The following is a 13,824-nucleotide window of genomic DNA, read 5'->3' as shown; positions in this document are numbered from 1 at the left end:
ACTCGAGGTATAAATTAACCTATGCTGGGTTCAACTTTTCCCCATCTTAAATCAACTTAAATCAGATTCGATACTTAACTTGTGGCCTCACGTGCCTTCCAGGTCTCTCTCCCTCGTGATCTCCTAGTTTATTTATCTTTTATGATTTAGTTCACAGGCTGTTTAAACTGTAAGCCATACGGGCGGTTAACATAGTCAACGTTTATCATTAAGGAGCAAGTCATCCCACATTACTGAAGTTACTCCTTCTTAAGTAAAAAAACCTTCCACTGTAGATACTTCTAATGGATACCTTTAGGCTCTGCACTAAAACCAGTAAACTAGCAGAGACGTAAACCCTTATTATTAGGTCACTGCTCTGAATATCAATCTTAAATCACTTGACCAGCAAAACAAATGTACTCACTGTGTGAGGAGTGCTGGGAGTACTGTGCTTCATCTTCTTCTGTGAGATATAATTCACATACCCTTTTAAAAGTATAATTCAGTGACTTTTAGTCGATTCACAGGTTGTAAACCATTTTTTTAAAATCTACCTTTCTCCCCTCTTCAACTATCAGTCTGCCTGCCTCTAAAAGCCTTTATTTCCCAACTAGTCTATTCATCTCTCTTAACAATTTTTAACCTCAATTTTTAATTTAAACTAGGAAACCAGATTAACACACAGTTCTATATACCCCGGTTAAGAAGACTTGAGCAAAAATGCAGGTGGTCCTCAGCCTAGGCTCACACAAAGCAGTCTTAACTGCTCAAACCAGTCACTGGGAGTGGCCCCGCTCTGAAAACACGGGCACATGGACACACCCTGAAGTGTACCTGGGTGTCAAGTGGAGCAAGACCAGCTTAGGGCCTCTGGCTTTGAAAACACAGGTTTCTACCAACCAGCATCCAGAAAGGATTCAGCTCATCTGCCCAGGAAGTACCTCAATACTAACCCAACTTAAGACATTCATCTCGGACTAACAAACATTGTCTTAAAATATGCAAATATACTGGCAGAGAGATGATCTGCCATTCACACATGAGTGTGAATTATTATTTGAATTATATTTAAGGCCCAGAGAAAGGAATCTGATGAGAGGGGCAGAGATTTAACTCCAGAGCTTGGAGTACTTGGAGGAACAGGATAAGTCTGACAGCAGTCACACCTGCAGCTCTAGCCTACTGAGCTAGCTCTTATCTACATATTATCACAGCCCTTCAAAGTGGGTAACACACCAGCCCATTTTCCAGATGAGGAAACTGAGGGCACAGAGAAGTTAAGCAGCCTGCCTCTAAACAGGTTAAGAGGTGCAATTAGGCCAGCAAAGGTAGGGGGAGGTACCTCTCTGCCTCTTGTTCTCTCACACACAGAGTTGATGCCCTCAGAACTCCAGCAGGGATTCCTCAATAATGGCTTTACCAACAGGTCCAGGGCCTTGAGCATAGCTTCTCTATGAAAAGATGAGTTCAAACACCTTGGAAAAGAACTTTCAGAACCTAATCCCAAAGTTGGGAGAGTGGCTTCCAAGCAAGAACCTAAGGAAGACATTTCCTTTCGAGTGGATATAGGTGCACCATGCTACCCACCTTTGGAAGCATTCCCATTTAACTGGTATTACCATTTGGCAAGGAATGACCTCAGATATTGCGTATTTACTGATGGATTTCCTCTACTTTATGAATCGGGGAAGTGTGGTTCAAAGAGATAAATGGTCTAGGACTTTATGGGATGCCTCACCTCTCCTGGATTTCAATCATTCGCCTGAGACCATAAGTCTGGCTCTTCTTAGCAACTGCTTCAGCCTCGGGTGTTCTTCGAGAGTCAACGTCCAGCCTGACCTGGCAGGAAATCCAGGGAGACCTGGTGTAACAAGACAGCACATGAAGCTGCTGTTTGCTGAGCATGTGTTATGTGCCGGGCACACAGGAGGCATTCTATTAAAATGTACAGACGGGGACACCGAGGCTCAGAGAGGAAGTAATTTGTCCAAGGGTACAGAACAAGTGTGGCTGAGCCAAGAGTCCCACTGAGGTGTGTCCGACTCCAAACGTGTGCTTTTAAACCTATGCTATTATCCTGCCTTTTTCCAAACCAGAATCAGCAAGCTTCCAGCTCCCCACAACCAGTCCCCTCCCTCCCTTTTGCTTCTTTCATTAACTGTTCATAGCCAAGTTTTAGATCTATACTGGCTCACGACTGGCAATGAAACTTCTTTATTAGTATTTTAGGGTTGAGTTCATTACTCTGGAGAGTATTTAGGGGGGTGGGGGAGATGTTTGTTTGTTTATTTAACAACTTAGTCCCACTCTAATCCCAAAACGGCATCTGGCCAAAAAATAAAATAAAAAAAAAAACGCTTTCCCTTCAAGGCCCAATTCCAACATCACTTCCTCTACAAAGGTTTCCTTAGTCCCCACCACTGGGCAACACAACTCTTTGGATATAACATGAGCACTTACCCCACTGGATTTTTTTTCCCCTTTATTCTGATATTACCTAAGAAAATGTATGTTCCTGAAATCTACAAATGTATAAAAATGAAAGCCCCTCCCCTTCCCAATCCACTCCCTCAAAGCAACCCATCAATGATGTATAATCTCCCAGATCCTTTTGGAAAGAGATGCAAACATATTTCATCAACATCTCATCAACTCTAAGACACCAGTGATTGTTAAATGCAGTATGACTTTATTTCTAAGAAATACTGTTGCGAAACACGTTGCCAGAGCACAGCCTTATCACTTAGAAACTGTATTTTATAAATATTGAAACTTTATCATATGTCAATCTTATGCAGATATAAAAAGGAAACTATATAAGCAAACAAAAGTGGGTAAGATATACTAAAACAACTTCTCAGAGAGATCAACATCCATGCTTTTCCACACAGTACTGCCCTCTGTGTCAATAAGAGCGCTGGCGACATCAAATACATTCTTAAGAATGCTTGGCGACTGACTCTGGAATTTTCTTCCTCTCCACTGCATTTGTCCTGCAGGCTGTGATAAGTGTACGCAACCACATCACGGGTCATGACCACCACCTGGCCAGCCATGATTGCAGGACACATCCTAATTTCGAAATGTTCAAATATGGGGGAAAAAAACTGCACCTTGGAACTCATGAAATATGAAAAACACAGCTTCCCCACTGGATTGTGATGATCTCTTTAATCTCTTCACATGCCTGTTTCCCTTGCTAAATTGGAAACTCTGCAGGGGTGTTTTACTGATGGCCATTCATTGACCACCCTTGGCTGATCACCAAATCCCTGGCATACAGTAACCCCTGCAAATGTTTCAATGTAACCCCTGCAAATGTTTCAATGTAACAGTTCTATGCAGAACTGGGAGCCCCTAGATTTCAAAGTGCCTAAGGTGGAAGGAAGAGAGAAGAAAGGAAAGAACAAAAAGCCGAGTATGGTTTATCAGCAGCAAAACCATGCTCATCTCTGGGAGGCTGTCACAATCACCCTTCCTATGCCCTCACTCTGCAATATCAAGGTGCACCACGTGAGACCCTCTATGAGCATCCCCACTACTCAAAAATGAAAACTACCTCTGCAAACAGCCAGGCAAGAATTAGTCCTCAAACCCCTTGCCAGGGAGCCTGAGGCTCACCTCTATAATCACATCTGGAAACAACTGCTACCTTCCCAAGGGATAACAGATGTGTGCTGAGCACGGAGAAGGCGGTTCAGCTCATTGTATTGCTTCTCCTGCGCATTTTTGTGTAGCCGTATCTTTAAAACCAACCAAAAAGATCTTAGTGAATTCCATAAACAGTCAGTATATGCTCCTAGGTACATCACCTCACAGATACAGGAAAAATCCCATTGAGAGTTAGGAGGCAAATTTAGCCTGATTCCATCTGAGGATAAAAGTTAGAATACCTAGAGTAATAATTCCCAATCAGAGGTGGACACCACTCTGGGGTCTCTTAGAAATACAGAAACACTGCACCTATCCCAGCCCTCCTAAGGCTCCAGGGCTGATACCCAGTCTGTGGAAAGCTCCATGGAGGCTGTGATGCACGTGCTCAGGAAGGAATCACTGGTGAGGCAGAGACTCCCTAGGACAGGCTTGGAAAGAGGCTGCCCTGGGTTTGAGTCAGGACCATCCTGCATTAGCCATGTAAACAGATCTGTGTAGCAAGAATTAGAAACCCCAAATTCAAAAGGCGGGAGGCCTGGAAAGGAGACTGAGAATGTGCAGAGAGGCTGGGTGGGGAAAGGGACAGACAGTCTTACCCTGGCTTCCCCAGTGCCTGGCACACATCAGGGACACAAATGTTTGCTGAATGAGATTCACATGGCTGATAAGCACATGGGCATGCACATCATGGAAATTTCCACTAATCCACCTACTATGTGCAGAATCCCTGAAATGGCCCCAGCAACTCAAGGCAGGAGTCCCCCGGTTGATTCACCAGTGGCAGAGATTTTAGTTTTGCTTCAGCTTCACTGAACATCTGAGTAGAGGTGTTCTAGAAGCATTTCCCTCTTTAAGAATTCCTAGTCATAAAGGAAGCTGCTTTTTGCCTCCGAATCACAGATAATACTTCCTTTGATTTTCAGTTACATAGATATTAATCATTTTTGCACTTGATGAAAGGTGGAAGAAAATTAGGGAGGTATTTTTAATGCACAACAAAACTAGAAACATTTTGTCAAAATAAGAACCATATTGGTCTTATCCTCCCAGTATTTAGAACAAAAGCAAATTTTGAATTATGGGAGTTTCTTGGCTCTGCCAGTATGAAACGCTATTAAATAGCTTGTTTTCTGCTTTTCTGTCAATGGAAATACCTGATGAGGTCTTCTAAGCATTCCAGACTTCAAGATGGGGTTGAAGGTTCCCTCAGCTGATGCAGCTCTTCCTAACTCTTACCAACCACCATTGTCTCCCAAAAGCTTTTAAATGAAAAGGAGAAAGGGCTGAAACAGATTCCACCAAAGGAAGCATTGGCTCACAGAGGTTTCAATGGTTTCGGAATCAGCCCCCAAGATACCCCCAGCCACGGTGATGGGTGATCTGAAAATGAAGCAGATCAAAATGCTATTGATGAGCTAAATTACCAGACAGCTTATCTGAGGCCCACAGCCGCCATATGGTGCCCCAACTTCTGCCGCCTGTTGCTGCCACAACAATAGGAACGCCTACCCAGAAAGCACCATTAGACAGAAACCCAGCAGCAGCGGCATGTGGGGTGGCTACTGTGTTTACATTTTATTTTGTGCTATTAGCTGTGAGCTTCCCCCTATCCCAGGAGTGACTTGAAACATACACACATTCAATGTCAAAGACTTGTGTTACCTGCAGGACACATGCGTGCACGCCACATGTGTGCACGTGTGTGGTATACATCAGGTGAACAGAGAGAAAACCAGATGTCAACTTCAGAAACGGAGCTGTCTGGTTGGGGGGAGGGCGAGCCAGGCCAGCTCCCAGCTAGAGCTGCAAGCAGACAATGCGCTTTTCTCAAAACACTTGGGCAGGCGGGCCTCGGGGAGTGGCTATTTAAAACACTTGGCTCCTTTTATTTCACTACCAGGGAAGTGAATTCGGACTCTTAAGTGCCAGAGCAAATGAAGTCATTTGGTTTCCGCGGGCAGAAGTCTGCATTTTAGCAGAAGTCAGACTGGACGAAAGTCGGAAGGTCCAGCTGAAGATGTTCTTTTTTCCAATTAAAACTGATTCCACAGAGGATTTGGCACCTGGGCTTCACTAACTTTTTCTTTTTCTTTTTTTTTTTGAAAAGACACTAAGGTCATAGAAAATGTAAAGGACACTGGAATGAATGCTGTCAAAGATGACTCCCTTTACAAAATGCCATTAAGTATGACCACATAAGGATATCACCTTCTAAAGTCTTGGGTGGTATAAAAGATTAACAGTGATTTTTGGCAAATGAATTCATAAGATTTCTGCAATTCTTTCTTTCTACTCTCTCAAAACAGGTTCCTATCTTTGCAGAGATTATATCATTGATGGTAACAGAATATCTATTTAGTTTACTATCAGGGAAAAGACACTGGTTTTCAAAGAGAACTCAACAACACATAGCATCTGGTTATGAAAAAAAGCACAAGATGCAGGTTTGGATACAGTACAAAGCAAAAAAAAAAAAAAGCCTCTTTCCTAATATTCAGATCTAATTAACTATTACAGAAAGCCACTCATTTCATCCCCCCAATTAACCACACCTAAGCAGACAACATTCTTGGATGAACTTTTCAAATTTTCTTAAACATTCTCAGTTAAAATAAAAAAAAAAACCTCCTTTCAAGTTAAATTGAGATTGCACTTGAACTCCATCCAAGAGCGGAGCTGAACTGAATTATGATAATTAGAAAGCTGTGCTTATAAAAAAGCAGCACAGTTCATGCATTTTTTTTAAAAGTTCATGCCAGAGAATATAAGTTCAATATGTTCTCACATAATTAACATTTCCCACCATTAGCAGCAGTTTTTCAGTTTATATGTAAAAACAACAGCACTCGCCATTGTTGTATCTACCCCCGCCAATAATGTTTCAGTCACTTTACACGTACATCTAAACCTGTCAGATGCCTCAAAGCAACCAGAATTTCCCAATGGAGACAATGGTGGTGCTTAACTTGTTCATCAATAAACTGGCTTTTTCTTTTAAACCCCTTTTCCAATGTCGGGCCCTGCTCCTCATACTAAAACCATTAATGAAATCCTAGGACACAGCCTTAAAAACTAATGTGAAAAGGGCAGGAAGCATTGCATCAGGATAGTTAATACTGGGGGGTTAGTGGCAAAATACAGCCAGGATAGAGCCTTCCTCCCTGGGCCTGCCACAAAAGTAGAAAAGACGGCCTCTTAGGAACTCCCCCCACCCCTTATCCAATCAGAAGAGAGACCAGTGGTTTCACAGTTAGCCAGGCAGGACTCCCAGACTATGGAAAGTATTTTCAGAGAATCCTCCCAACCATGCAAAAAGCCAGTGGACAAAAGGAGAACTTAAGAGCTGAAAGCGACCCACCCAGTAAGAAACACTCCTGAAAACCCATTTGCTTTGACTAAAATAAATACACATTTCAAAATTCTCTTATGCTGCACCACTACAAAGCCCGAATATATCTGAAGAAATGGTTGGATTACCACTCTGAGTTCAAACAAGGCAGAGTGTCGAGGAAGCTTATGATGACAATCTTACACGTTGAAAACTCTCAACTGCCCACAGCTTTGAAACAAATTATAAAAACCCATGCAGAAACACTCCAAATGGGCTTCCCTGGTGGCACAGAGGTTAAGAATCCACGGGACAATGCAGGGGACACGGGTTCAAGCCCTGGTCCAGGAAGATCCCACATGCCGTGGAGCAACTAAGCCCATGTGCCACAACTACTGAGCCTGCGCTCTAGAGCCAATGAGCCACAACTACTGAGCCCACGTGCTGCAACTACTGAGCCCGCGCGCCTGGAGCCCGTGCTCCACTACAAGAGAAGCCACTTCAATTAGAAGCCCGCGTACCGCAACGGAGAGCAGCCCTGCTCCCCGCAACTAGAGAAAGCCCGCGCGCAGCAACAAAGACCCAACACAGCCAAAAAATAAATAAAATTTAAAAAAAAACAAGAAAAAAACACTCCAAGTATTTAGATCCAAATATTCTAGCATTCCACAAACTACCCCAGAAGAGGGAAGGCCCCAAACTTCCCTGATTTCAGAAGTATTCAGTAATTGCGATACAAGGGGGTCGAAATTAGTATTTGTCCAAAAGCCCAACCCTGAAACATTAAGTGCTTAGGATGGACCTGAATTACTTGATTTTATCACCTTCGTGAACAAGAAAATAAAATATATCACTGATACTGTTCAAACATGACTTGGGATCTAACTTAAGCACCACAGTGTAATCTGCGGCTTCTACAGATAAAATAAGAAAAAGCGTCACGCAGCTGTAAGAGATTACTCCAGTCATCGGTCAGTCCCCAATAGCCCAGCAGCACAGCCTGAGTCTGTCAAAGCTTACAATATACTTTTCTTGCCGAGTTCAGAAGTAGGCCATTAGCACTCTGCAGTTCCAGTCTCTGAACTCGAAAGAGGAAGCTGTAATGCCCGCATTTATCAACAGAAAGGTGGGCTCTGATTTCCTTGCAATTCTACAGAGAAAGCTGGACACTTGCTCGGGCCAGTATTCTTCAGTCTTTGGAAAAAGCCCAAAAAGTTTTATCACTAAACAGATCCAACTTCTAAGCACAGCTTTCAATCCACAATATTTTTCTCTCCTTTCGCAATCTCTTTATTGGAAACAAGATAAAATGCCTAAAATACAAGCTTAAAAGTGTTATCTACCTACTGTCTGTATGTGAGCACGGTCATTTTACATACATGAGATCATACACACAGTTATTTGCACCAACCTTTTGAGTGATAAGACACTACAATTATCATTTGCAGGCAGTATAATTATGCTCACAATTAACACATAATAACACAAGAGATTAGAGAGAAGAGTAACTCCACAGATGCACAAACTCTTGTCCCACCGCCATGTATGACAGACAGGTCAGTCCATTTCAGAAGCAAGAAACCTTAAAATATTGTTAACGGCACAGCTCATTCCTCCAAAGGCCTATCTAACATTTGGGATCTACATTCTCAAACTGTCGCCGTTACACATTTTTCTACTGAAAATGTGACAACAAATATGATCTAGATCCCCATATCAATACAAGTATATTCCACCAAATTTTCGCATTAAGAAATACCCTCTTATACTTGCTGTCCTGTATTGTCAGAGCCAGCAAAATTCAAAATTGTTCATAAATGACTGAAACTCAAGCAGCAAAAAACCCGAACATTTTTTTCCTTATGGCTTGCTTGTCCTTTTTCCAAAGAAAAAGTGGGGGTACCAGTGCTCAAAGTGAGTATGTGAATATAGAGTTCTTTCTATATAAAGCAAAAGAGGGGGAGGGGCAGAGAAGAAGAAAGGAGGAAGCTGACTTTCCCCAGGCTGCCCCCCACCCCCCTACCACCAGCAGCCCTTACATATAATTAATTTGCTGCTGGGGCCTAGGCACACACTGCACCACAATGCCAGGAAGCACCTCTTGGTGAGAAATTCAGTTCAGTCTGGCTCAAACTAAGTTAGCATGTCCTCCTTCTTTAAATTAAATTTCATTAAGTATATGCCATGGTGAGTCCTGGTTTATGTTTTGGGAAAAGAAGAAAAAAATCCCCCAATAATCTCTCTCAGGCATGTTTCCTGGATGGAGTTCTATTTGTTACTTTATAAAACATCACACAGAGGAGAAATCTACACAAAAATTCTTTCCTTTAATAGTTTTTTACTCTTACTGTCAAGGCAAAGTGTCACACTGGTTTTATTTCAAACTTGTAAAGAGAGAGAGAGAAAGAAAAGAGAGAAAGAAAGAAAGAAAGAAAGAAAGAAAGAAAGAAAGAAAGAAAGAAAAGAAAGGGCGGAAGGAAAGAAGGAAAGGTAGTCTGATATTCTCCTAAAACTGCAAATCAAATAATACTTAATCATTAACGTAAAAATAAAATGGTCTCCCTGGGCATTTTTATACCATCGGCAAGAACTAGTAATGGATGCAGCTTATCAGCTCATTCTTTTACACCAACAACAAATAAAAGAATTGGAAACTCTGTTTAAAACCTGAAACCTGAGAGTCCAACACAGAATTGCACATAGAAAGAAATACTAAACAAAATATCTGTGACCATTTATGGGAATAGTGAGATTAGAAAAATAAGCCTTTCCCCTAAAAAACAATCAACAATTCAAAACCTCACTGTTGACAAAGGTTCAACTAATCCATTTGTCTTTCCTGAGTCACTTTGTAATTGATTCTACTATTTCCATCTAAAAAGGAAAGATTCTTACCAAAGTTGGATCTAAGTCTGGCCCTTACAAGCATTCAGATGTACTTGGGGCTCAAAGATCCTGCTATTTACAGAAAGGCACAAACCCAATAGTGAAAGGATGAAGCACTTGGCACAGCTTGAAGTCTGTTCCCCAAACCACCTCACAGTACCCCGGCAGACAAGCCCCCATGCATAAAACACCAGCCAAAATTCACTGCAAGCTTTAGAGAACAGAGCCCACTCCCTCCCTGCTCGGACAACGCAACGGGATCACTTCTTCCTGAAGGGATCTGTCTATTCAGGTAACCACCTGCAGGCACCCAGCACACCCCAAGCATCAGACCACCTAAACTTCCAGAAACAATCAAGGCAAAGGGTAGGGAGGAAGAAACACGTGGTTGTCCAGAACTGACAGTGTTCTACTCATTTGCAATATCTGTAGCATTTTTAATACATATATTTTTAAACTATAATATTTTGAAATCTGATAGGTTTTGCAGACCTTTCTGTGCCAGGACCTGGGCTTCCTCCAAAGCACTGTTTTTAAAACACGGCCTTTTTACATTACCCGCTCCTGGAACATCATCTGTCTCTAAGTTTCCAGTGCTTACTGAGGTCAATTTTCATTTCTGCAAATCACAGGCAGCCACTTGCTTCTGAGAAGTTAACAAGCCTCCTGAGAAATGCTGGTGGCTGGTATTTCATTGTTTCATAAATATTTTTATACAGTGACATTCAACTTTAAATAAATCTTTAAAAAGACAATTAAAAAGCAAAGAAAATTATGATTTGGATTTTATTTTCGTGGGAGAAAAAGAAGGGAGGTGTGAGCCCCTCCACTGTTTTCAACTCATTTAAAATGTTGCTTCGGTTTAAAAAATAAATAAAAACACATTAAAAGAAAAAGAAAAAAAGGAAACTCATAGAAGTTGAACTTTCTTTAAAGCGGGCCTCTGGACTTTAGAACAAAACAAATGTTGCTGCTACGAACAAAGAGCAGAAATGCACCCTGATTTCCTCCCCTCCTGGGGATCATTTCTCTTCCAATAAACAAACGAATCCCCCAGTATTTCCTACCGAAGGGAAGTTTTCCAGGGAGAGTCTCCTCCAGGGTTTGGTGGTAACTGCGACTCAGTCTTTTTTGGACACAATGTTTCTGCTGACTCCTGAAAATTTTCCACTTGAATGTGCAATGAAGCAGCGGCGGCGGCAGCAAGAGTCCTGGAGAAGCGGCAAAGACGACCGTGCCTCCTTTCATCTTTGAGAAGAAGGAGCGAAACCCCGCCAGCAGCACAAGTCGGCGCAGCCCCCAGGCCGGCCTCGGGGGGCCCAGGCGCCTGTGGCGGCTGGGGAGGCGCGGTGGGGGGATCGGGCCGGCTTCGGGCTCCCTGGAGGCGCCGGCGGCTCTCCCAGCCCGCGCTCGCTCCTAACTTCTGACTTCCCCGAGAAAAACGTGGAAACTGCCCGAGGGTGTGTGCGTGTGCGCGCTGGCAGGCAGACGGGCGCGAGAGGGGGGCGCGGGGGGCGCGGCCGGCCTGGCGCCTCCAGGGCCGCCTGTTGCCGCGCGGGCTCCGCAGCGCGCGGCCCAACTTGGCGTCCCGGCAACTCCCGCGGCGGCGCCCGGCCGCTCACCTTGAAGGGGCGCGGGGAGGCGGGCGCAGGGGCCCGGCCCCGGCCCTCCGCGTGCCCACCCGCCCGCCGCACACAAAGCAAGAGTCCGGAGAGAGAGAGAGCGGCCCGTGCCGTACGCCGCGGACCCCCGGCCCCCGGCGCCCCGCGCACCCCCCGCACCCAGCATCAGCCCCGCGCGCCAACTTACCTCGGCGAAGGGAGCTGCCGCAGCGCCCGGCGAGTCCGAGGCAAACTTCGGCGCCGCTTCCCCCGCCTTCAGCTCGGAGCCCGGCTCCCGGTCCCCGGGCTGGGCCACCCCCCCCCACCGCCTAGCACCGCTCCTGCCCCGGGGCCGGCTGGACGTACTGGGCTGCTGCCCGCGGCTCCGGGCAAAGGTGGACGGGGTGGGGGGGCTTCACTGCATGGCCTGTCCCCGGACGCGGCCGCCCCGAGCCCGGGCCCCGCCGCGCGGACTGGCCCGCAGGGTGGAAGCGAGTCTGCAAAGTGCTTGGTGGGCGCCCGCGGCGGGCGGCGGGGCCGCGGCGGCGGCTGCAGAGGCTCGGCTCGGCTCGGGCGGCGCGGCACGGCGCGAGCGATGCTAAGAATGTTCGGAATGAGGACAGGAATGAAATGAACGCCAGGACCGAACTCGCTCCGGAGGGGTGGGGCCTCGGTGACGTCATGCGGCCTGCCGCCCGGGGCGGGGGCGGGGCCTGCCGCCGCCGGTGACGTCATGGGGATTCGGGGCGGGCCCAGCTCGGCAGCCTAGCCGTTGGGGCGCGCGCGGGCTCCCTCAGGAGGGGCGGCGGGGCGGAGTCTCGCGCCCACGGGGGAGCGGGGAGCGCGCGGGAGCCGCCCTGCCCCTTCCCGGCGCGGGCTCCGGGCTTTGTCCCTAGCTGGGCGGGGCGGACGGGGGGAGGGCGCCTCGGAGGAGACTACGCGGCGCGGAGAACTCTGGAATCCTGGGTTTCTTCCTTGGGGCGGGCGCCGAGGCAGGAGATGCGCGCGCCGCTCCTGCCCTGCCTCAGTTTCCCTGTCCCGGGACGCGGAAGCTCGGGCGGCCGCTTGGAGCGCTCCTGGACTCGGCGGAAGTCTGCAAGTGTGGGGAAGAGAAGTTTCTCTGCTGGAAATTCACGTAGTTGTTCACAAGCGCGGTGGACGCCTTCCCGGGGCCGGATTCCCAGCCTGCCAAGTCTTCCCCTCTTTTTCAGTTTATAAAAGTTCAGGGCTCTCATTCAAGTCGAAGTCAGCCCTACTGTTGGAAAGGGAAACCTTTAGCATAGCAAAGAAAGGATAATTGCGGAATTCGTAATAATGCTGCCCTGCTAACACGGTCTTCTCCGAGTCGCTCAAGAAATCGAGTTCACTCATCCCTGCGAGTTGTAATTTTCAAAAGCAATGGGTCAGGTAAAAACTCCCTAAATTTTTAAATGCTACATCCGGCAATTTCACGTCACTTTTTTTTTTGGTGGTGGGGGGGAATAAACTTCATGTACACATAGAATAACTTTTACCCTACCTTTGGAGGTAGTGACGCTGAAGTGACATAGTAGACTCCGTGGGTAAATCAGAAAACAGCTGGATAAAGCTGACCCACTGTGGCAGAACTGTCTAAAATTGGGGGTAATTGTAACCGGCAGTTTGAGTTAGATCGAAGTAGCAAAGCAATTCCTGTTCTGTTGACTTCTTTTCTTGGGGCACTTCGCTCTCCTTTCCAGTTGGGGCCCCCAGGATACGTAATGCCGCCTATTTTGTGTGCCTCCAGGAATCCCCTAAATATGGGTAACTGAGGGAGGCGGAATGTGACTGGAGACAGCACATTTTCTACAAAGCATAATTTTACTAATGCACTTTTAATTGAAATTTTTGTTGAGAGAATTAAATATTCACATGCAGTTGTAAAAAATAACAATACAGAGAAAACCTTTGTTCATTTTTCCCATTTCTCTCGCCAGTGGTAATGTCTTAACTATAATAACACAGTTGAGATACTGACATTGATACAATCCACCACATCTTATTCACATTTCCCCAGTCTTGTACTCATTTGTGTGTGCCTGTATTTCGTTCTATACAATTTTCTCACCTGTGTAGATATCCACCACCGCAGGTACTGATGCATTTTATCTCTATCTAGTTTGCATGCAATAATGAGGTGATACAATGAGGGTCACAATAATGACCAGCCACCTTAACGCTGGTTTTGGGAAATTTGTTAGGGAAACACAAACTTTGGCATTACAACTGTACTAGGTGTATCTCTCTCCAAACATCAGTTTCTAAATACACCAGATAGAGTCCGATGGCAGTGCCAGACAGTAGGGTTTCTAAATCATTGTTGGTTAGCCCAGTACACCTGGGTGCCTTTCAGAC

At 45.7% G+C, this 13,824-nt stretch overlaps 1 protein-coding gene across 9 annotated transcripts in view; it reads right to left on the bottom strand.

Moving 5' to 3' along the window:
* Positions 1–11,980, bottom strand: part of TEAD1 (TEA domain transcription factor 1) — a 268,659-nt gene extending 256,679 nt beyond the window's left edge. For 3 of the 9 annotated variants that reach the window (XM_082627122.1, XM_082627123.1, XM_082627125.1), the window contains exons 1-2: positions 11,660–11,980; positions 1,721–1,843 (exon numbers count right to left, since the gene is read on the bottom strand). In XM_082627122.1, coding sequence (XP_082483248.1) covers positions 1,721–1,740 — 20 coding nt within the window. In that variant the 5' untranslated portion in view covers positions 1,741–1,843; positions 11,660–11,980. Of the gene's footprint in view, positions 1–1,720; positions 1,844–10,917; positions 11,062–11,659 lie in introns of all 9 variants that reach the window. The other 6 variants (XM_082627124.1, XM_082627126.1, XM_082627130.1 and 3 more) reach the window with 5 other exon arrangements.
* Between the last annotated feature and the right edge of the window lie 1,844 nt (positions 11,981–13,824).

Source organism: Mesoplodon mirus, assembly GCF_964341445.2.
Source record: "Mesoplodon mirus genome assembly, chromosome: 7".
Classification (NCBI taxonomy): domain Eukaryota; kingdom Metazoa; phylum Chordata; class Mammalia; order Artiodactyla; family Ziphiidae; genus Mesoplodon; species Mesoplodon mirus.
Note: the sequence above shows the minus strand (reverse complement) of the source record. Positions and strands in the feature narration are given on the sequence as shown.